General features: G+C 46.1%; 3 protein-coding genes, 1 long non-coding RNA gene and 1 pseudogene across 5 annotated transcripts; 3 read left to right on the top strand and 2 right to left on the bottom strand.

Moving 5' to 3' along the window:
• Window positions 1-2690: 2690 nt before the first annotated feature.
• Window positions 2691-7237, bottom strand: LOC136544616 (sugar transporter ERD6-like 16; annotated as a pseudogene).
• A 2564-nt stretch (window positions 7238-9801) lies between these two features.
• Window positions 9802-11614, top strand: LOC136465879 (uncharacterized). The gene is made up of 3 exons (XM_066464446.1): window positions 9802-10114; window positions 10205-11498; window positions 11608-11614. Exons 1-3 carry the CDS (start codon window positions 9802-9804, stop codon window positions 11612-11614), a joined length of 1614 nt encoding a protein of 537 aa, XP_066320543.1.
• A 24-nt stretch (window positions 11615-11638) lies between these two features.
• On the top strand, window positions 11639-12055 carry LOC136498854 (uncharacterized). The gene is made up of 3 exons (XR_010769808.1): window positions 11639-11728; window positions 11836-11954; window positions 12029-12055. It is a non-coding gene; the product is annotated as an uncharacterized lncRNA (long non-coding RNA).
• Window positions 12056-13307: 1252 nt separating this feature from the next.
• Window positions 13308-15681, bottom strand: LOC136544581 (pentatricopeptide repeat-containing protein At5g18950-like). The gene has a single exon (XM_066536693.1). It carries the CDS (start codon window positions 15664-15666, stop codon window positions 14002-14004), a length of 1665 nt encoding a protein of 554 aa, XP_066392790.1. The 5' UTR covers window positions 15667-15681; the 3' UTR covers window positions 13308-14001.
• Window positions 15682-15816: 135 nt separating this feature from the next.
• On the top strand, window positions 15817-22204 carry LOC136544590 (serine/arginine-rich SC35-like splicing factor SCL28). 2 transcript variants are annotated; one of them, XR_010780811.1, is made up of 7 exons: window positions 15817-16137; window positions 17195-17272; window positions 18041-18205; window positions 18321-18388; window positions 18475-18514; window positions 21191-21460; window positions 21664-21798. XR_010780811.1 is itself a non-coding variant. In XM_066536698.1 (7 exons), the coding sequence occupies exons 1-7, from the start codon at window positions 15932-15934 to the stop codon at window positions 21922-21924; spliced, it is 729 nt and encodes a 242-aa protein (XP_066392795.1). In that variant the 5' UTR covers window positions 15817-15931; the 3' UTR covers window positions 21925-22204. The 2 variants fall into 2 exon arrangements, 1 of the variants encoding a protein (XP_066392795.1); XM_066536698.1 differs by lacking the exon at window positions 21191-21460 and adding an exon at window positions 21915-22204 and having other exon boundaries at window positions 21664-21825.
• The last annotated feature ends 528 nt before the right edge of the window (window positions 22205-22732 follow it).

Raw genomic sequence — 22732 nt, 5'->3', positions numbered from 1 at the left:
AAGCTCTCAATTTTAGTTACACTCAAGGCTTGTATCAACTAGTTTGCAAGAATGTAATCAGTAAGTAGGGTGATTATACCGCCGTGTAGGGGATGAACCAATCACAAGATGAAGATCAAACCAATCACCGGAAGAATGCAAATGACAAGAGACAATCGATTTTCTCCCGAGGGTCACGTGCTTGCCAACACGCTATGTCCCCGTTGTGTCGACCAACACTTGGGGGTTCGGCGGCTAAGAGGTGTTTCACAAACCTCGTCCACATGATAGGACACCGTAAAAACCTGACCCACAAGTGAGGTAATTTAATGACACAAGCAATTTACTAGAGTTACCTTCGGCCACTCTGCCGGGGAAGGTACAACCTCCCCTCACAATCACCGAAGGCGGCCATGAACAATCACAAACTCATGATGATCCTCCAACCGCTGCTCCAACCATCTAGGTGGTGGCAACCACCAAGAGAAACAAGCAAAATCCGCAGCGCAACACGAATACCAAGTGCCTCTAGATGCAATCACTCAAGCAATGCACTTAGATTCTCTCCCAATCTCACAATGATGATGGATCAATGATGGAGATGAGTGGAAGGCTTTGGCTAAGCTCACAAGGTTGCTATGTCAATGAAAATGTGCAAAGGTTATGGCTTGAGCTGGCCATGGGGCTATAAATAGAGCCCCCATCAAATAGAGCCGTTTATACCCCTTCCTGGGCAAATCGTAGGTCGACCGGACGCTGCAGTCCAACTGACCAGACGCTCCAGTCGTGAATACCGGATGCGTCCGGTCGGCATACCGGACGTGTCTGGTAGCCCCAGACTGCCACGTGTCCGGTTCAAATCATCATAGCCATTGCCGCGCATACCGCCGATGACCGGACGCTCACATCGGACGCAGACACTCAATTGACCGGATGCTCCACCGTCGAGTCTGGTCGAGTCCAGTAAGCCACTAGGGCCGACCATACGCGTCTGGTAGAGACTGACCGGATCGCTGAGCCCTCAGCGTCCGGTCGAATACAGTAAGCACCCATGGACGACCGGACGCGTCCGGTCACACTGGACCGGACGCTGCCAGCGTCCGATCGACTTCACTGCGGAACACTATTTTTCTGAGTCATACCGGATGTGTCCGGTGTGAGTCTACCACCGAATACCGGACGTGTCCGGTCATCATACGGACGCGTCCGGTCACTCTGTAACCAGCGCGACTACCTCTCTTCGACTCTATCTTCTTCACCCTTGCTCAATATGCCAACCACCAAGTGTATCACCATGTGCACATGTGTTAGCATATTTTCACAAACATTTTCAAGGGTGTTAGCACTCCACTAGATCCTAAATGCATATGCAATGAATTAGAGCATCTAGTGGCACTTTGATAACCGTATTTCGATACTAGATTCACTCCTCTTAATAGTACGGCTATCTATCTAAATGTGATCACACTCACTAAGTGTCTTGATCACTAAAACAAAATGGCTCCTATATTTTATACCTTTGCCTTGAGCCTTTTGTTTTTCTCTTTCTTCTTTTCCAAGTTTAAGCATTTGACCATCACCATGCCATCACCATTGTCATGATCTTCGCCATTGCTTCATCACTTGGAGTAGTGCTACCTATCCCATAATTATCTTGATAAACTAGGTTAGCACTTAGGGTTTCATCAATTATCCAAAACCAAACTAGAGCTTTCACTCCTGTTTTTTTTACTTTGTGAATTTATCCCTATGATTTCAAATTGAGGCACTACTTTGCCCTTATTCCGTCATCCTTCCCTAACGGTGTTAAATTTTGTACAAAATGATAGAAATGCCCTTGTGATTTTGCCCCTGTTTGTTGTGCATATTTGTGGATTTTACCCTTGATTTTGGAATTAGACATTAATATTTGCTCAAATATATTTGCCACGACTTGCAATTATTTCAATTCAGATTTAATGTCCAAAAAATATTCAAAATTTTGGCAGCACCTAGGTAATATTTTGATAGCATTATGACAACAATATGAAGCACATATAAAACACATGACAACAAGTCATGGAGAAATATGTCCATATCACATTTCAAAGTCTCCCATACATCATGTGAATATTTCCACAAAAGCTAAAAAAACAGTGCACTCACTCTGACAAAAAACAAGCAGTAGATAAGGGTTAGGGTTTGCTGAAACCATCTTTGCTCTTCCATGTCGATTTGAGAGATTCCATGCGCTAAGACGTCCTGAGCGACAAGCACTGAGCAGGATTGCAGCCACGCGGCTCTCTGAGCACCTTCGCGCCCCTCCCGTGCCCATAAGAACAGAGGCGGGCGCCCCTGAGCCTTTGCTCGGAAGGGAAGAACGACGGGCGGGCGCTGCTAGGACCCGCGCCCAGGCGCCAGAGGAGACCTGCGGTCGGGCACCGCCGCTGCCCGCGCGCGCGAACAACCAGAGCCGCGGCCGCCCCCGCGCCCCGAAATTGTCGCCGCACCGTGCACGAACCAGAGCCACGTCTGCCCCCCACGCGTGCGCCCCCGCGCCCCGCAACAGCCGCCTCACCGCGTGCCCTAGGCCAGATGGAGCCGCCCGCTACCAATGAGAGCTGTTCTGGATGAGGAAGAGTCAACGGCAGTGTGGTCATTTCTACTATCCTTTTCTGCTTTGGAATTCTTTTAATTCATTTATTCCCTGTCCATTTGACAGACATCCAAAGTAGGGGAAAACGGACAGTTCATTTTAAAATAACAGGGTAAAAACACAAAGTTAAAAAAACAGAGGCAAAATCACAATTGGAGTTCTGGACAAGGGTAATAACACAATTTTCCCTTCTTCTATATGTCTCCATCAATGAGCACACGGTGAAGGTGGGAAAGGTAAACGTGTATATCATTTTCCATCTTGGAATCATTCTGTTGTCCTGTAAATTCCCATTTTCCATCTTGGAATTCTTCTCTAGTGTGCAGTAAATTCATTACTATCTTCTGGTGTTTAGAGAGTCTTGGATCTCCTCTAGTGTCCTTCCTTTGGTTTCAGGCACCAGCTTCACCACGAAGAGTACAGTGACTAAGCTGGCTGCAGAGAACATGAAGAAGGTACCTGTACACAATAAGCAATGGAACAAATGTAAGCAGGAAGGGTACATTACTACATTACAATTCCATGCCTTTTCTGTTAAAACTGAAAGTTTACTTTTGACTAAGCAAATTTCATAAAGACATTGTTTTTTACCAAAGAGGAAAAACTAGAAGTCTAAAATTGCAGGTGAGCACCAATACTCCAGGTGCATTACCTGCAGAGCTCCAGTCCATAAGGAAGCTAAACGAGTAAGAAATCGCGAAGGAGCCCAACCAGCAAACAAGGGTCACCAAGCTTCCACCAATTGCTTTCATGTTAATTGAGAATATCTGCAGGCAGTCAATTTGAGCAATGGTAAATCTCCAGCAAACTTTAATATTTGTCCATCTGTCATAAATGCATCCAGAACAAATACAATTCGGTTTCCATTTTACCTCAGACATGACAACCCAAGGGACAGGACCCATTCCAATCGAGAATGACCCCATGTAAACCTTCACAAAATAGCATCATAGGACAATTTCAGACTACAAGAAATAAAATGCATAATGCATAACTTGTGTATACGGGAATATAGATCTTGACAGTTTGCCATGGTACTAGGTATAATGATTTTCAAGAGGCATAACATATAGCTTATGGTCCTTGGAAGTTTTCAGACTGTAACTAAAAGAAAGCAAAAGCACAGTGACATTGTATCTCTTACCAGTATGCCAGAAAGAGCCAATGTGGGAACCCATTCTGGGAAAAGTCCTTGTGCCTAACAGATGATGAAGCATTCACCATTATATATAGAAACATAGATAAACGTCCTATATGCCATGTCAATCCTATTTAGAATAAGCTGAAATTTTTACCAGCTGGTGCCAAGTGATTTCCATCATGCTAATTTATGATGCTATCATTTATTATGTCAGTTTCAAGAGTAATTTTCCATACCAGGTTAGAAAAATTATAGTTACCTTTAGATGGAATGATACTCCAGTGAGGAAGCAGCCCAAAATGTTCCAGATGCAGAGACCTATAGGATAAAAGGATCTCACAAAACATTCTACCTAGCAATCTTTCTTTGTGTACATCAGCTCAGCTTTGTATTGTTTATACCATCAGGAGAACCCTTCTTCCACTCCTATCCATGAGGATGGCCCCAAACAATGTAACTGGAATCTGAAATGATCATGGTTATAAACAAAAGTGTTCTAATTAGTAACTTTTACCAGCTGAAAGCAGCTTATCTCAAACCTGAATAATGCCAATCAAGATGGTTCCAAGTTTTCCAGAAAACCCTGAAGTTATGATAAAAGCAACATATTCATAAAGGACTGTTACAAAAGGACAACACAATATTAGAGAGACATTTGCATACCGGCAGAACTGAAGATATAGCTTGCATAGAATCCAACACCATTTATCCCTCCGAATTGCTGAAAAACCATCAAGCCAACACCCACCTGTGCATATAAGATCAGCAGTTATATGCCTGGCAAATATTTCTCAAAAGTTCCATATGGTCAAATTTCAAATTCAATGAACAAAAGAGATGCATATTCTAAAGGTATGTAGTTAAATAAATGATTCCTTACAATGACAGCATATATATTTTTGCTTAGAAATAAGTCTTGAAGCCTGGCCTCTGGAAAGCCACGGAGTGATTCAATGTACTCCTGAAACAATGAGCTGTCTAAGCATAGTACATTATAAATTCCAGTATGTATAGCCTGTTAAGATAGAAACCAACTTTAATCTCAATTGCCTCTTCTGATACATCAGCATCCTCTCCACGCAGCTTTTGCAATGAAGTGTGGAATTCCTTTTCCCTTCCAACATTTGCCTGTAGTTTAAATGCATTGTAAAGCTCACAGCAAAAGATTCATCACAACATAGATGAACCAAAAAATTTTAGTTTAGTTGACAAGAATCATTGGGTGATTGATGAATTTACTTTGTATGTCCTACTGACACTACCATTGTTTGAAGCAGTGAAAAAGCTGGGTTATTTTTCTACCATAAACACATCCAAAAAGTCACATTTCATAGAACATCCAGCTATGGCAGAAGTGCCTTACCAGCCATCTGGGCGACTCTGGAATGAAGAAAAGCCCGGCTAGCAGGAGGACACAAGGCAATAAACCTGGACCGAAACTTTCACTCATTTCCATCCACCATGAATTCAAAAAATAATCATGTACCTAATGTTGATGTGAACACACAACATACCAACAAGCACCAAATTGCGCCATGCAACTAGGGCTCCTATGATGTATGTAGCTGAGCTTCCAGAACAGATCAATAGCTGCACATGCAGTCAGTGGACCATATTAGTAGTTAAAACTATCATGTGGGTCAAGGCGTCACAGGACTCTTGAGCTCTAGTTTTCAAACCTGGTTTGACGTTGCGAGACCCCCACGGAGATTCTTTGGTGCTATTTCAGCTATGAATACAGGCACCTGCGGATCAAACACATGGTCAGAACACTGAAAACATGATAGTTTTCAGGTTTAAATCATGAATGCTGGAACTAATTTAGACAGAGAGCAAGCATAGAGTAAGCAATGTAGTAAATAAGAATTAGTATTTTAGGAGTTGTTTACCACATAAGAAAGAACTCCAGTACTGAAACCCAGTAAGATTCTCCCAAAGTAAAGCATGATAGCGCTCTGTACATTCAGGATAAACCATGGTTATGAAAACAGGCAGTGCGCTGGAACGGATAGTTAATGACTGAGAACGTAAGAATGAGAATTATCAAAAATGAACAAACCTTGGCCAGGTGTATAGAAAGCCAACCAAAGATGCAAATAGTAGCTGATATCCGCATGGCCTATCACAAATCAAGACAGAGGATATAGTGAGACGATGATCTTTAGTAAAAATAAGAAAATTGGCCTCAATTGACAGTGTAGTAAATTTACCATTTTCCGTCCAAGAAAATCAGCCAAGCGCCCACTAGTAACAGCACCAACCATTGCTCCAATTGTCAATATAGATCCAAAAATGGCAAACTGCAGATTAAAATGCATAGTAAGATAATCTAAACTTTGGCCGTCAATAGATTTTAGTGACAAGTAGCATTTTGAAGAAAAGAAACTTTGAGTGCACTGAAAGGACAGTTTATTTTCCGAAGATGATATGGTGGTGTCACGAACCTCAGAGATTGATAGCCCGACTTCATCTACAATCCCTGACTGCGTGGGTGCAGAATAGCCGACCTGCAAACAAACATGGCCGAGGAAATGAACCATGTTAGACATAAAAAAAAACAAGCACATCATCAGCACGTTCCACTGAAACGCAGATGTAGTATTATATATATGTACCAAGGACATGATAGGAAAATGAAATCTTGTCCTCTAGCTATTAAAAAATAGCGCTAGAGGGTTCTTTTGCTAATAAGAAGACACGTCCAAATCTGATGCATATCGACAGTGATTGGGGTCTTGGGCGCAGCTTTGATATGTTTCTCTCTTTTTCTTCTTCTTCTTTTTGAGACATACGCGTGCATTACTGATTTACAGTAGTAAAACAAATGGTAACAACTAGCAAAAAGAAGGTACATACATTGATAACTAAGAAAAGACCGTAATTAGCTGTATGTCATCAGTAATAATCACGTCCAGCATGTATATAGTTAATATTCCACAGCGTCACATGGAACGCAAATGTGCACCAGAAACTCAGAACATGGAACGCAAATGAGGAAGGAACTCAGTTAAGGATCGGAGGTGGCGCGCGGCGGCGGGTTCTTACGCAGGTGCCGAACTCGAAGGAGCCGCAGACGGCGACGGCAGTGGAGAGAAGGACCATCCGCAGCGAGCCTGCGTCCGGGTCCGGCCGCCCCTCGCTGCCGCAGTCGGACGCCGCCGCCTCCGGGCTGCCCCGGATCTTAGACTCCTGGTCGTCCTCCTTGCAGTGGCGGAGAAGCGGCTCCGTCGTCGTGGCGGCCCCGCCGCCGCCGCCGCCAGACCCGACCACCCCGGCCTCCACGTCTTCCGCGGCCCGCACTATACCCATCGTTGTTCCTACCAACGTGAGATGAGGAGGCTGCCTGGCCAAGATGGAGATGGATGGATCGGGAGTTGGGGACACTCCGGGACAGACGCAGTGGCCTCCGCTCCGGCCTGGGCTGCTGATGAGTGGCCTGCGAGACAGCGCGATGCGGTATTTATACAACACACCGGCGTCCGGCGCGGGGGCGGGGCGGGGCGGGGCACAGCAGGGAGGGTGTGGGACAGAGTAGAAAATATCTCCAGCCCTTTTCGTTTTCGGTCGTCAGATCAGAAAATATCAAGAGCGGGCGTTAAGTTTAACAATTTGGGAGAATCAAGGTTAGGAACGCAAGGATATACAGTAACTAATTAATCTGAATGGTTGGTGACAGCTAGCCCGACGGCACCAGATGATTAAAGGCAGGTGTAATTTTGTGAACAACCCATGACGATAAAATCTCATATATCATCTGTATCGAATATAATCTGCCAGCTACCGGCTACCGCGTCCCCCCCACCCAGCTACGAAAATACACGTTTTTTTCCCAGATTCAAGCTTTACTTTCAATCTCACCACAGTCGGGTGCTGCATGGGGTCGCTCGCTGGAACGAACAAGAGACAGAGGTTGAAGAACAGTGCAACCTGTTCTGGCGCCACTAGTTAGATACTTAGATTATCATCATCCAGTACTGTAGCTTTTATTCACCGCCTGAAAAAAAAATACAGACGCCCGAAGAATAGCTACTTGATTGATATCCCTGTCACCGGAAGCATCTCTATTAGTGTCAGCCTCGATCAGTCAGAGGAGCTCCCATCAGTCAGTCAGCTGCATGGAGAGAATAAGTGCAAATTTCTCTCTCTGGAGCCGTGACCGTGGCGAGTGATACCGCCTTGTGACGGCGCCTCACACCGACAGATGACAACAGATACGGAACAAGATCATCACATGGCAAATTGGCCACCAATAAACACTGCAGCGACCAGGTCCTCCACAAGCTAAGCGACAGCCTGCACGGCCTGGGTAGGCGACCGAGTATATTCCTGCTCAAAGAATGCATGTTACCTGCCACGGCAGACCGACGTGGGATCTATTCTAGTTTATATTTATATGTCCCCAATTATTAGGATCGACCGAATTCACCAACCAACTTTCCACAGTTCGACCACGAGCTGATATTCCAGCTGCCGATATCCATCCCATTCTCACGCACACGCATGGATGACAGAAGAAGAAAGGTCGCTGAACCAAAGGTGGAGGTGCGGAGGTTGGAGAAGGATGCAGAAATGGGTGCGTTGCGCCGCGCGCTGCCATTGTCAAGATGAAGACGTTGGAGAGGGAGAGATTCTGGCTCATTGCACACTGTGTGTGTGGCACTTTGCTATAACCGCATTGTTGTTCTGCATATGGTTGCAGTAGTCGGGCTATCAGTGCGTGTTGTCGTTCTCGTTCTGCAATATAATCGTGTTGCATCAGTGGCTGCTTGCAGTAGCGAACAATGTGTAGCAATAGTTGTTTCTACAAGTGACTTGCTTAGTGCAGCACCTTGCCACCTGGTGGTTGTGGTGAACTAAATTTCATCTGTGTTAACTATGTGCTACTGAACATCATGTTTAACTTTGTCGCACACTGAACCAAGTTGAATAACATGTATATGAACGATGTGGCATTGTACTACGTTTTAACCACTTTTCCAATGTGACATCCGGTGTTTTGTTCAATGATTTAAGTCGTCCGATTAATCGCGATTAATCGCGATTAATCGTCCTAATCGGTCCTGGGTGCTCGATTAGGGACCTCGACCCGATTAGCTCGATTAGGGGCCTGGTCGTCCGACTAATCGTCGCCTAATCGCGATTAGTCGTCCGATTAGGGGTGGGACGACTAGTTTTGGCTGTTTTTTTTTGCTGCCGCGCGCGGGCCACTGGGCGAGCGCGCTAGAGCGCGAAAACGCAGCTGCATGAGCGCGCGCGCGCGGGGTCACGGGCGCGCGCGAGCGTGGGAGGGATAAGGGGTTTTGGCTGGTAGCGACAAAAATTTCACGGGAAATTAACAGTCGCCGCCGGCCCTGTGCTCGCGACTCGCGAGTCGCGCCCGCCCTCTGCTCCGCCGGTGGCCGGCGCCCCTGCAGCCTGCTCCTGCCGGCGGCCCTCTGCTCCGGCGGTCCCGCCCGCCCTCTGCTCCTGCGGTGGCCAGCCGCCCAGCCCTCTGCATCCTGCTCCCGCCGGCGGCCATCTGCGCCAGCCCGCTCGCCCTCTGCTCCGCGGTGGCTGGCCATCTGCGGCTTTGCGCCCGCCCGCCCTCTGTTCCTGCAGGTGCCTGGCCGCTCAGCCCTCTGCTCAGGTGTCTGCTCCCGCCGCCTGCCATCTCCTCCCGCCGCCCTCTGCTCCAGCAGGTGGCCGGCCCTCTGCTGATCTATTCCCGCCGCAGCTGCCTCCCTGCCGTTCAGGTCCTTCCCTCATCCCCTGCTCCTCTGCCCCTCTCATCTCTACTCCTCTGATTTGGATGCTTCATGTTCTCTCAGGGGTTAGGGGCTCAGAGTTAGAGCTGCATTCCTCTGATTTGAAGGCCTGAAGGTGCCGGCCCTCTGCTCATTGGTGATGAGCTGCTCTGACGACTGTATGTCCATTTTCCCTCCCCATCTGCTCTCCTGACCTACATGGCTGCATCCTCTCTGGCTCTGCTAGTAATGCTGCTAACTATCAGCCTTGTGCTTGTACAGCTGTGGAGCGACGATGTGCAAACGCGGAAGTGATAATGCCGATGCCTGACCTTGACGGAGGTGTTCTACATTCATCATCTGGGTCAGGTGCAGCTGCCACGGCTTCCTCAGCTAGTCCAGATGTTGCAACACTAGTTGAGAGGGCTATTGCAAAGCTACCTCCAGAGCTTGCTGCCCAAGCTGTTGACACCAAGAGGAAGGCAAAATCACAAGATCCAGGATGGAAGTATGGGTGGTGGCCAGATGCTTCGAAGAAGGATTTTGTGCAGTGCATATTTTGCAAAAAGATTGTCCCCTCTGGAATAAAAAGATTCAAGCAGCACCTTGCCGGGGGGTATGGAGATGCAGTTGGATGTCCTAGTGCTCCAGAAGTAGTTAAGAAGGAGACGGCTGATTACCTGAAAAAGAACTCATGAACTATTCTAGCTTTGAATCCTACATTAGGTGAAGATGAAGAGCAACAAGATGATGCTACTGCTGCAGAAGAACCAGCAGCTGTACCAGAACCAAGCTCTGGAACAAAAGTCAAGCAAAAGAAGAGGATTGCTCAGGCTGCCATCTCTTCTCTCACTCAAAAAATGTCCAGATCAGTGAGCTCAATGCTTTGCAAGTCACCGGAAGAAGTAGTTGAAGAGAGGCACAGATCCAAGCATAGTCAACCTACACTTGAGCATTGCACAAAGAAAAGTAAGGAGGCCAAAGTAGTTGTTGATGATCATGTTGCAGATTTCTTCTATGAGAATCGCATTCCATTGAAAGTCATTAATTCTAGAAGCTGGGAAGTTTTGATTGAGTCAATTGGACAATACGGCCCTGGGTACCGCTCACCATCATATCATGATATAAGGGTACCACTGCTTGAAAAGGCTGTGAACAGGACATCAGAGTTGAGGAAGAAGCATGAGGAGGCTTGGAAGGAATATGGCTACACCATAATGTCCGATGGGTGGACTGACACAAGCCATCGCCATCTCATCAATTTCCTTGCTAACAGTCCAGCAGGGACTTTCTTTCTAGGGTCTGTTGATGCTTCAAGTGAGATAGCAAATGGACCATTGTTGGCTGATTTGTTGGAGAAGCAAATAGATAAGGTTGGGAAGGAACATGTGGTACAGATTGTCACTGACAATGGAGCCAACTTCAAGGCTGCAGGGAGGCTTTTAATGGAGAGGATCCCACATCTATTTTGGACACCATGTGTTGCCCATTGCTTGGATTTGTTATTAGAGGACATTGGGAAGATCAAGGAATTCAACACTTGCATCAACATGGCAAAGAAGGTGTGTAGGTTCATGTACAAGCATGGGAGGATTCTAGATCTCATGCGAGATAAGATTGGAGGAGATCTTGTGAGGCCAGCTATAACTCGCTTTGCCACTTCATTTCTCACATTAGCAAGCATGCATAAGAACAAGACTGGATTGAGGAATTTAGTGGTTAGTGAGGAATGGCAAGCTACCAATTTCTCTAGCACTACAGAAGGCCGGCAAGTTGAGAACATTATCCTTTCAATGCCATTTTGGAATAAAGTGGAATTATGCATAAGAGCTACACAGCCACTTCTTGTTGCTCTTAGGATTGCAGATGGAGATGAGACACCTGCGGCTCCTGAGATTATGGCAGCCATGGATCATGCAAAGGCTGCAATCAAGGATTCTTTGAAAGACAAACCAAATTTACTCAAAGAGGTACTAGAATATTTTGACAAGAGATGGGAAAACCAAATGGAGCAGCAGTTGTATGGAGCAGCCCTATACTTGAATCCAAGCAAGTACTTTGCCATAAGGGAAAAAGATAGGAGACAAGCCACAAAGCTGAGAATTATGTTTAATCAAGTTATGTGGAAGATGGTGAGTGATGACGAGGACCAAAACAAAATAAGCAAGCAAGCAGATGACTATGAGAGGTCTGAAGGCCAATCCTTCTCAAAGCCAGGAGCAATAAGAGACAGAGATAGAAAAAATCCTAGTAAGTTCTCCAATCTGAAATTTTGTATAATTATTTCCTTACCTTTTCTGAAAGATATCAACAATGAACTAATAATGGATTTCTATACTTTGGAATGGAATTTGCAGTTCTTTGGTGGGGTGCATATGGTGGCCTGACATATGAACTTCAATGTTTAGCAAAAAGGATTGTTAGCCTTTGTTGTTCTGCATCTGGATGCGAGCGTAATTGGAGTGAATTTTCTACTGTAAGTGCTATGCTACAGCTATTGTTGTGCTAAGTAATTGAGTATGATATCTAATTCTGCAATCTTTTGTGTAGATCCATACAAAAAAGAGAAACCGGTTAAAGCACAAAAGGTTAAATAAGTTGGTATATGTCAGCTACAACCGCAAGATGGAAAACAGATTTAAAAACATTAGAGAGCTGGGTTCCAAAGGAAAGCGATCAAATCCACTCTTGCTTGATGAATTTCATTGGGAAAATGAATGGGTCAATGACAATTGTGAACCAGTTCATGAAGGTGCTGCCAATGCTATTACTTGGGCTAATGTGGATGATGCTATTGGTGCAACTCAGGGTCTAGAGGGCCGTAACTTGCCTAGGGCTGCTGCTGCTCGTACTGCTATTCCTGCCCCTGTGAGGCGTACTTATGCTAGGAAGCGTCCAAGGAACACAGTGGCTCAAGATCTTGATGAAATAGATGATGAAGAACAAGATCAGCAAGTAGAATCTGATTCAGCAACACCTATGGATGAGGATGAAGAATCTGCACCACCACCAATAGCAACTGCAGATGGACATGGAGGCTTCCATTTCAATGATGATTTGCTTTATTAGATGGCTACTAGTTGCCTACTTTTGTTGGACTATTGTGTGTTGATATTTGCGACTTTGTGTTGAACACTTTTGCTTATCTGTACTAAACTAATTTGCTTATCTGTACTAAACTAATTTGGTTATGTAATATGCTGTCCGTGTGGCTGCCATGGTCTGCTAAATGCTAGATATTTGCTACTGCAGCAGTGCTGCTATTGATATGTGTCAATAACTCAAGATCAAGACTACATTAGTGTTGCTAATTATGGTGTTCTTTGGTATTGCAGGCTTCCAGCAACAAGTCAGCAAAGGAATGGAGTTTGGGACAGTTGGACACTTGGACAGTGAAGAAAAGGCAAGAAAACAACTCCCACAAGTAAGTCACTTGCTAAACACTAATGTAGTCTTGATGCTTGCTATATTGTGTACACTATATAGTACATATAGGTATATATATAGTATGTATATGTCCTGATGCATAGGACGATTATATGGACGACCAGGGTCGACTAGGCTCGACTAATCGGCCTGGTCGACGACTAATCACGATTAGTCGCCTGGTCGGTCCTATAGCGACTAGGTTCGACTAGACGACCTGAAAACATTGGTTTTGTTTGTGATAATAATGAACAATAATGTATAAGCTGCGTACCACTTGGTTTGCGTCAGATTGGATTGGAACAGATCCTGACGTGAGATGTAGACGGGCTGGCCCCTCTGGCCACCCATAACAGTTGTCAGTTAATGGTAAATATGAAGCCAAATCTTCTTCATGATGAAATGTTTTGAGTATCAAAAACTGAGATCACCCTATTAAAGTGGAAACCAGTAGAAACTGACGAGGCAAGTGTCCCTTGCACGAGTTCTGAGTTCTGACAATATGAAATGTCTCTCAAAGTATTACTCATACATCATATATCATATATTGCACTAAAGTGAAACTCTGAGCCTTGAGCATTATTCTCGTTCTGAATGATAGTACAAGTTGACAACTATTTTGATTCTTCACGAAAATTCTACACTGACCTACAGGAGCCACAGCACTTTGACAAGCTCTACAACAAGTGCAAACTGCTAGAGCAAAGAGTTGATTACAAACCAGCAAATTTTCTGATCTCACTTTCAAACAAAAAAAGTTCTGATCTCCAGAATCTTCTGCCGAAGGCATTCGAGTGCTCCAAGACAGCACCAGAAAAACAACGTCTTTGCTGATCACATGTCTTGGGAGGGTCAAGGAAACATTATATCATTCAAAACTCAAAAGGCAATTGATTGCTGCTAGTGTTTCTACTGGTTGAAGGGCGGGCCTGGTGCAAGCGGTAGAGTCTTACCGTCTGTGACCGGAAGGTCCTGGGTTCGAGTCGCGGTCTCCTCGCATTGCACAGGCGCGGGTAAGGCTTGCCACTGACACCCTTCCCCAGACCCCGCACAGAGCGGGAGCTCTCTGCACTGGGTACGCCCCTTTAGTGTTTCTACTAGTTGCTAACCAAAATGTTATCCAATTGGTGGGAGTAAGATACATTGCCTGTACATAGCTTATCAACAAGTATGGTACAAGCAAATCTGCCTAGTTCAAATCCAACCTTGAACATTATATTTAGGACCAGCAACGCATCGTCCAGTCGCCCAGAGGTGCTCAACGATTCCACCAAACAATCAAATGTCTGTTTTCGAGGTTTTATGTTGTCCTTCAACATACCTGCCAACCATGCCATGCCCTCATCAGATTGATTGATCTTACAAAAGCCATTAATGATGCTATCATTGCTCCACACCAGTGGCTCCAAGCCCTTAGCCCGCATCAAGTTAATCAGGTCTACTGCAGCATGCACCTGTCCGTTCTCACACATGGCGCCTATAAGAGGACTGAAAGTTGACACCGTTGGCTCCAAACCAGATGATAGCAACCACTCATACATCCGTATCGCCGAGTCCAACTTCCCAACCTTGCATAAGCCCCGGATCAATGTGTCATAAGTGGTCACATCATGCTTAATTCCCTTAACTGACATTTCCTCAAACAACTCGAGTGCGTCGTACACCCTCCCATGAACACAGAATCCTTTGATGAGAATGTTACAGCTAACAGTAGTCTGCTTGAACCCCTTCGCAAGCATTTCATCATATAAGTTGCGGGCCTTCTCAAGATCACCAACTCTGCAATAGTAAGTGACAAGGGAGCAGTAGGCATACTCATTGGGCTTGATGCCCCTGTCCACCATCTCATCCCACATCTGCTGTGCATCTCCAATGAGCCCCATTTCGCATAATCCATGGATCACCGTGCAATATGTAATTCCGTCAATTTGATAGCCCCGCAGCTTGATCTCTCTGAACACACGCAGAGCCTCTCCACCCATCCTCCGCCTGAAGAGCCCGTGTATGACCCGCTGGTAGATCACCTTGTCCGGGGTGCACCCGGTAGAAATCATGAGGTGCAGCGTGTCGGAGACCTTGCCGAAGTTGCCGTCGGCTGCGAAGGCACCGATGAGGTCAGCAGCGGCCTTGGCCGACGGAGGGGACCCACGGCGCGCGGCGTCGCGGAGGAGGCCGAGGCCGTCGAGGGGGCGGCCCTCGGCGGCGTAGGCCCGAGCGAGGCAGCCGACGGTAGTGGCATTGCCGGGGAATTCTGGCGAGGAGGAGAAGGCGGAGAAGAGGCGGAAGACGAGGTCCGGGCGGGCGGCGCGGAGTGCGGAACGGGACGCGACATTGAAGGCGTGGAGGGAAAGGTGGATGCCGAGGTGGGAGGTGAGGAGCTCCGCAACGTCTGCGGCGAGGTGCGGTGGGAGGCGGAGGAGGAACTTGCCGACCCCGGGCAGCGGAGGGGAGACGTTCGCCGGGGCGGTGTCAGGGGCGGGGGCGGGGAGGTGTGGGGACAGAGAGCGTAGGAAGAGGAGCGATGGAGCCACGGCCGGAAGAAGGCGGGAGAGCGTGAGGCGAGCAAAGTCTGGGTGGAGGAGGACGGCGCGAGGGACCAAGGAGAGGAGGCAGGATTGGAACCGCGGGCGCGGCGTGCGGAGGGCGGCGGCCGCGGCGAGGTCAGCCGCGTTGGAGATCGTGGATGGAGTCAGAGCGCCGGCGGGATCAGATGCGGTGGCGGAGCAGAGGCGCCTGACGAAAAGGAGCCGAGGCGGGGGCATGGCGGTTCCGGCGGCGGCGGCGACGGCGACACAAGAGGCGGGTCAGCCAGCCGCGGTGCGCGCACAGATTTGGTTGTGGCCTCGTGGGCCGTATGCAAAATGGCCCATGGGGCTTTCAGGTTGGTAGGTGCTCCCATCTTAGCCTTTTGCGAGGAGGAACGACTGCGTCACAAAACACCCGAGCCAAACCCCGGAGAAACCCTAGCAAGGCCGGTTGTCCCTCTCAGGCGCGGCGCGGTGCGGCATCCCCGACGAACGAGGAACGATGGCCGGATATCGCAGCCGGAGTCCTCGACGGAGCTACAGCCCGCGGCGGCGGTACAGCCGGAGCCCTCCTAGGCGCAAGCGCTACGACGGCCCCCGGGACCGCTATCGCTGGGCCGGGGCAGGCGGAGGTGGGGACCGACGTGGTTACGGTCGGCCGTCGGCGCAGTCAGGTCTCCTCATCCGCAACATCTCCCTCACAGCCAGGTGAATTATCGTTGTACCCCATATATGTGACGCAGTATGACCTACGGGTTGGCGGACGTGGCGCCATCTGGATTGGTCAATGTCTGAAGCCGGTTAATTCTGTGAAATTTTCTGGTTGCTGCATGCAAATACATCTTGTCGACTCGATTGTATGATCAATCCTAGTTTTAGGATTTTAATTAATCATTGACTCTGCCCATCGGCCACTAGTGTGTTATTTTATGGTTGTTAAATGCTATGCAGTATGCACAAAACAAAAACAAATATAGCAGTTTGTTTTCAACATTTGATATTTGCAAGTGTAACTGTGTTTCAATTTTTCGCATGGTGATGAATTGTTTGGTGGTTTGCATGCTAGCAAATGTTTGATTGTAAAATGCGCTGCACCTGGCTGTTTAACAATTGATGTTCACTGGAAGATGTGTGCACGAATAACTGATGAAACTGTTTATCAGAATTTCCTAGGAAAAAGATAAGTCAATCTGTCGTCGCAAACGCATTGGGTTTCGGAAGCCATTCACTAAATGGGCTGATGGTGTGCATCCTAAGTCTTCTCAAAGCAACTTTGTATATCAATGTCATGTCCTTCATAGACTGGATCAATCATGTTTAAGCCATTGTCTAGTCTTTGACAAGCCTTACTCAGTTTGGTTTTCTATTCAATGTCTTGGTAGGAGAGTTTGCCAATCACTTTAGATGAAAATATATGAATCGTTTGTCTAGGAAGTTGGTGGTCATGTTTATTTGTACTCAAGGAGCACTGGCTCTTTCACATCACATAATCCAATCCTCTCATGTCAGATAAAATTTTGGATGTTTGTGCATCTTACTTACAGCTTGATGAACTTTTTTTTTAACCTTGCAAATGGTTCCATCCTTTTGCAACTGCCAATAAAATGTTATAGTAAGACGTAAGTTGCTGCAAAGTAATCAGTATGATATACCTACGTTCTGTACTATTGTGAATTTGTGATGCAGTCTGTCTTTTGCGCCCTTGCATGGCTTTACAATGTCGTTAACTGATTTTGTTCTGTTATTGGATTTTCATCTGCTGCAGGCCAGAAGATATTCGTGTTCCATTCGAGCAATTCGGCCCTATAAAGGACGTTTACCTACCTAGGAATTTCCACACCAGGTAACAATTGCTTTTAAAAGTTTCTTTGCCTTTCTTATGTCAAACTTGGGTTCAACAGGCTATAATATACTCCCTCCAGTCAAAAGTAAGTGGCCTTTGGGTTATGTGCAAGTCAACAATTTCAACTTCGATTAGATATTACTTTATATGAATTGCTTTATATTTCTTGGGTTTGAATATTTAAAAATTGTATGGGTAGATTTGTCTTGAAAAGTAGTTCCATAATAGTGTACTTGTTATAATTTACAAGCATTGAAATGTGTTTTGGTAATTATGTTGCTGTCCAAAACGGCACTTATTTGTGACCGCTGACCGGAGGGAGTATGTGCATAGCAGGCAAGCAAAGTCTTTTCATGAACAATGAAAAAGTATTTAGATGAATTAACTTGCACACCAATAATTAGGAGACTGATGCACTGTTGTTTGAGACTTTGAGTGGTCATCTCCGGTGTTCATTCCAAGACATTATGTTAGTTTGACCCATTTGGACGTATGTGATAATGTAATAGAAATGTCAAATGGCCTTAAATTCTCTCAATAAAAAATTATAGTTCTTTTGGCAATAAAAAAAAATCCTGTTTAATATCATGGCAAGTTTTTGTTGTATATGTCCCTGTTTTTGATAAATAGTTCTTAAGTGTATTTACTGTTTCTCTATTAAATAAGGATTGGATTGAACAGCCAACTGTTGGAACAACAGAGCATATTTGTTGAATGACAATGACTTTTTTCCTTCTTAATCCTTGGTTGAATTTGTCAATTTTACAGGGAACTTCGTGGTTTTGGATTTGTCAAATTCCGCTACCCTGAGGATGCTGCAGTTGCCAAGCAAGAGATGAATCATCAAGTCATCGGTGGTCGAGAAATTTCAATAGTTTATGCTGAGGAGAATCGAAAAACACCACAAGAAATGCGCACGAGAATAAGAACGAGGTTCATTATTTGTTCCTTCCTTTGCTATGTGCTCTCGGCTGTCCTTAGCAACACCATAGTAAACTTATAACTTGAAGTAATGAAAAGAAATAAATCCATGCTTTCGTTGATGTAGTGGTAGGCACATGGAGGGAAGATACACAAGACGATCACTATCAAGATCTCCAAGGTCTCGTTCCCACTGTAAGTGTGAAGCGATTTATAAAAATTAAATAACAGTCTTTCGTTTCATTGTAAAATAGTAAACACTATCACTTTCTTGGCAACAGCTTATTCACCGTCGCCTTCTCCAGTTAGGCGTGACTTCAGGTTTGAACTCAATTTCTTTCAAATGGACTAGTATCTTGAATTGTTGATTGTTCTTCAATCCTATAGATCCTTTGAATGCCTCTTCTATTTTGGCTTTTTAGGAGCAGTTGCATTTTTCCCCAGTTTTTATGGATATACATTTTATCATGATCTAACAATTAGGATGTGCCAAAGTGGTTACATTGTTCCAAGTATTCTGTTTTAATTTGTCAGGAACAATATATTTTCATAACATGGTAATTTCAGAACACATTGCTGTTATTTAAATGGGATAATTGTCTGTTGGACATCCAAAGTGATGGTCCTTTGCTAGCGGACACCCACTTTGGAGCATTTTACCAAAAGACACTCTGGTTCGGTGAAATTAGGCCACAGGACACCGCGGACTGGTTGCAGCCGGTTGAGGAGAGAGAACGGTGAAATGACATTCTTGCCCCTGCCGCTTTCTTCTTCCTCTCTCTTTTTTTTCTGTTCCTGTCCCCGCCACCGTCTCCGCCTCCCGCACCCGCCGTCGCGCATCACGCTGTCGCGGGCGGCTGCGCCTCCGACACCCGCGCCTCCGGCGGCCCACTTCGGCGCCGTGCCCCAGCCTCGCGCCTCCGGTGGCCTGCTCCGGCGCCGCGCCCCCGGCGCCCGGGCCTGCGCCTCCGACGTCCTTTTTGCCCTGGCTTCTTCCTCTCTCCCTTTCTCTTTTTTTCCTCAGCTCACCTGGCTGCGCCGTGGACACGAGGGCCGCCGCGGACTCCAAGAGCAGAGCACAACGCATAGCCGGTGGCCAAATCCGGCCGGCGCTGCTGCTGCTACGCGTGTGCCGCTGTAGCCCGCTGCCACACGCCGCCGTTGCCCTGGCTTGGTTGCTCGCGCCACCGCCGCCGCCGCTTGCCTGCTGAGAGCGCTCACCGCTGTAGCTCGCTGCCGCACGCCGTTGCTGCATGGGCCCGGTTGCTCGCGCCGCCGCCGTCGCTGCTTGCCTCCTACGCGCCACCGCTGCAGCTCGCCGCCGCGCGCCGTTGCTGTCTGGGCCGCCGTCTCCGCTGCCTGCTACGCGCCGCCACTGCTCGGGCCCGGTTGGTCACGCCGCCGCCGCTGCCCACGTTCGCTTGCCTATCTGCTTGCCCTACGCGGCTATGACGCGGCCGAGCACCAGCACGCGTGCCCGCACGCGCCCTGCCACGGACCCGGGGCGCCGACGTGACGACCGGGGCGCGGGGGCGTGGACGCGGACACCGCGACGCTCCTATCGCCGGCAGCAGTAGCGAGGGCGGCTGCTTGCACGTGGCGCTCGTGGTCACGGCAGAGGCTCGCCAGCTCGCCCGCATGGCCACGACTGCTGCAGCTCGCCAGCTCGTCCGTGCGCCTGCGTGGGCGGGGCTGGTCAATGGCGGTTGCTGATGCTCAGCAATGGAAGAAGAGGAGGAGAAAAGGAGGAAGAAGAAGATGGCAGGTGGGGCCCGCGCGTCAGTGAGAGGGAGAGCGGCGGACCCAACGTTGGCTCAGGGGCACCGGATGTCCAAAACGAAATTTTCTTTCTCCTCAACCGGCTGCAACCGGTCCGTGGTGTCCTGTGGCCTAATTTCACCGAACCAGAGTGCCTTCTGACAAACTGTTCAAAATGGGGTGTCCGCCAGCAAACGATCATCACTTTGGATGTCCGCTAGACAATTTTCCCTATTTAAATTAGCAGTCAAAGTTGCATACTGGTGATTGTGTCAGTGTTCAAAATATTACATATGTTGGAACCAAGGGTGAATATTATAATACATTCACAGTATATTTATTACTTGTTTGTACCCCTTTTATGATTTAAATATAATAATCCCTCTATCCCTAAATAAATCAACCTGAGTTGTCTTAAATCAAATTTTGTAAGCTTGACCAGCTTAATAGGAAATAATATCAACATCTAAGACACCAAATAAGTAGACTATAAAAGTATATTACGTGGTATATCTAAAAAATGGTACTAATTTTGTGTCATAAATATTGGTATTTTTTCTATAAAATTCGGTCAAATTTACAAAAAAATTGACTTAGGACAGCTCTAGAAGTTGATTTATTTGGGGACAGAGGTGTACTAGGTAATGGATTTGTTTGTTCCATTCCTATCATCAATATTAATGAGGATCAAGCTTCTATTCTCATCAAATAAATTGGCACTTCAGTTCCTCGTTAAGTTTTGTCGAGTCCTCCAAATATATGTCATTTTTTTATTACTAAAATCTTAATCTCCTTTCTTGTTGCGTGATTTTTTCAGTATTATATCCTTAGACGTACTTACAAAGAAGTGACATTCAAGACTGAGAATGATTGTGTTGCTTGTCCAGATTGGCAATTCATATAGCAACTGCTCCATCCGTTCTAAATTATAAGACGTTTTGGCATTTTTAGATACATTGCTTTTACTATGTATCTAGACATAGTGTATATCTAAGTGCATCTAGCAGAAACTATGTATCTAGAAATGCCAAAACGTCTTATAATTTGGAGTGGAGGGAGTAATAAATAGCTCTAATTAAGAAGTCAATGACTAAAAGAGCTTTCTTATATCTATAATTGGATGTGCATGACAGCAATGTGGTTTTGTTAGATTATTTGGTAACTGTTGATATGTGTTCTTTAAATAAGGCTTTGAAATTTGCTCTGAATTGTGTTGCTTTGGTTATGTCTATTATCCAGTCAACAAAGAATATAGAGTATCTAAAAGATCAAAAGACAACCATGATGTTGAAGAATAAAGGCCAAAGTGAAAGTACCATGACCTCCAGGGTTGGAGCATGTGAAAGGCATTTCGGTTAAAGATAAAGGGGTCATGTCAGCCAGAGTTTAATGATAATCTTGGCTAAGAAACCTGAGGGAAAGAGTATTTTGAAGTTGAGCCAGCACCTTAATGCATTGCACAATTCCATGTTTGGATCAAAGTGGGTAGCTTTTATTGATATGGGGCAGGTAAAAATGATATCTTGCTTTATATTTCAAGTTGTCTTTGGGATAAGAGTGGTACTTTACTGCTAGGTGCTGTCAATAAGTGTTCAGTTATACAAAATGCAGTTTGTTAATGGTCTACTTTTTTCCTATATATACTTGCCAGCTATATTGTGTTGCTCCTTGTCTTTTGCATACTCAGGAATTTAAACTCTTACTTTTTGCAGGGGCAGGGGACGCCGGGATGATTATTCCCCTGAGTACTCTCACTCTCCACGTCCTCGGGACAACAGGCGCTACAGGTCAGATAGTCGCTCTCCAAGCCTAGATGACCACAAACCTCAGGCGACAGCAGTCAATAATGGACATGGTCCAGCAGCTGTATCCAGGTCTATATCTCAGTCCTAAAGGATTCCTTTTTTATTTGTTGTGTACATTCTATGCAATGATTCCATATTTACGAGATGATGTTTCTCAGCCCCAGATAATATGATGCCATTATGTATGCCTTGAATGGAGTTCGGAGGCTGGAGGCACAGACTATCTTTTTCATCAATCTTCTTTAAGAGATGAGTAGGTTTGTAGTAAACAGATGCTTGTAATTGTATTACAGGTGATGGTTTTGGTTTTGAAGCACGCTGTTGCTTTTGTGACTGCTGCTTTAATGCTTTACCAACCGATGGTACCATTGTGGAAGTTTGCGTTTTTGTTTTTGGCTTGAATATTACCAATATATCATCTTTTCGGCAATCACATGTGACATGTTAACCCTTGTTAACGCATAAAATTCCTATCGTTGAGTTCCAGATAATGTTACTGCGGTGTTATGAAGTCATCTTGAAGACATCTTTGGCTGGGAAGAATTTGAATGGACGTATTAACATTTTAGTGTTACTTACAGTTATAAAATTTAATTGGAAATGTGTGCTAGGTGAGATGCGCTGGCGGAACTATTTAGTGAACGCTTGACCGTCATGTTTCCTGAACGACAGAGGTGCTATGCGAAGTACTTCACCTTAATATTCCTAGAGGTATATGCATCGTAGGCCCTTGAATTTGTCTCGGGGTGTCACTTAGGTTCACAGACTCTCAAATCGTACTTCTGGCATCCTAATGTTGTTTAAGCATGTCACTTAGATCCATAACTCATCGAATCAAGGTTTTGGCCGACGTGGCGTGGACAGAGCGCATGTGAGCTTGGTTTGGGGCGTGCAAATAAGCAGAGAGGCCTCCCCCAGTTCTTTTCATATCCTCCATTTCTCCTTCCTTCACCTCTTCCCTTCTCTGTATGTCTCT

This window comes from Miscanthus floridulus, chromosome 1 (genome assembly GCF_019320115.1).
Source record: "Miscanthus floridulus cultivar M001 chromosome 1, ASM1932011v1, whole genome shotgun sequence".
Lineage (NCBI taxonomy): Eukaryota > Viridiplantae > Streptophyta > Magnoliopsida > Poales > Poaceae > Miscanthus > Miscanthus floridulus.
Note: the sequence above shows the minus strand (reverse complement) of the source record. Positions and strands in the feature narration are given on the sequence as shown.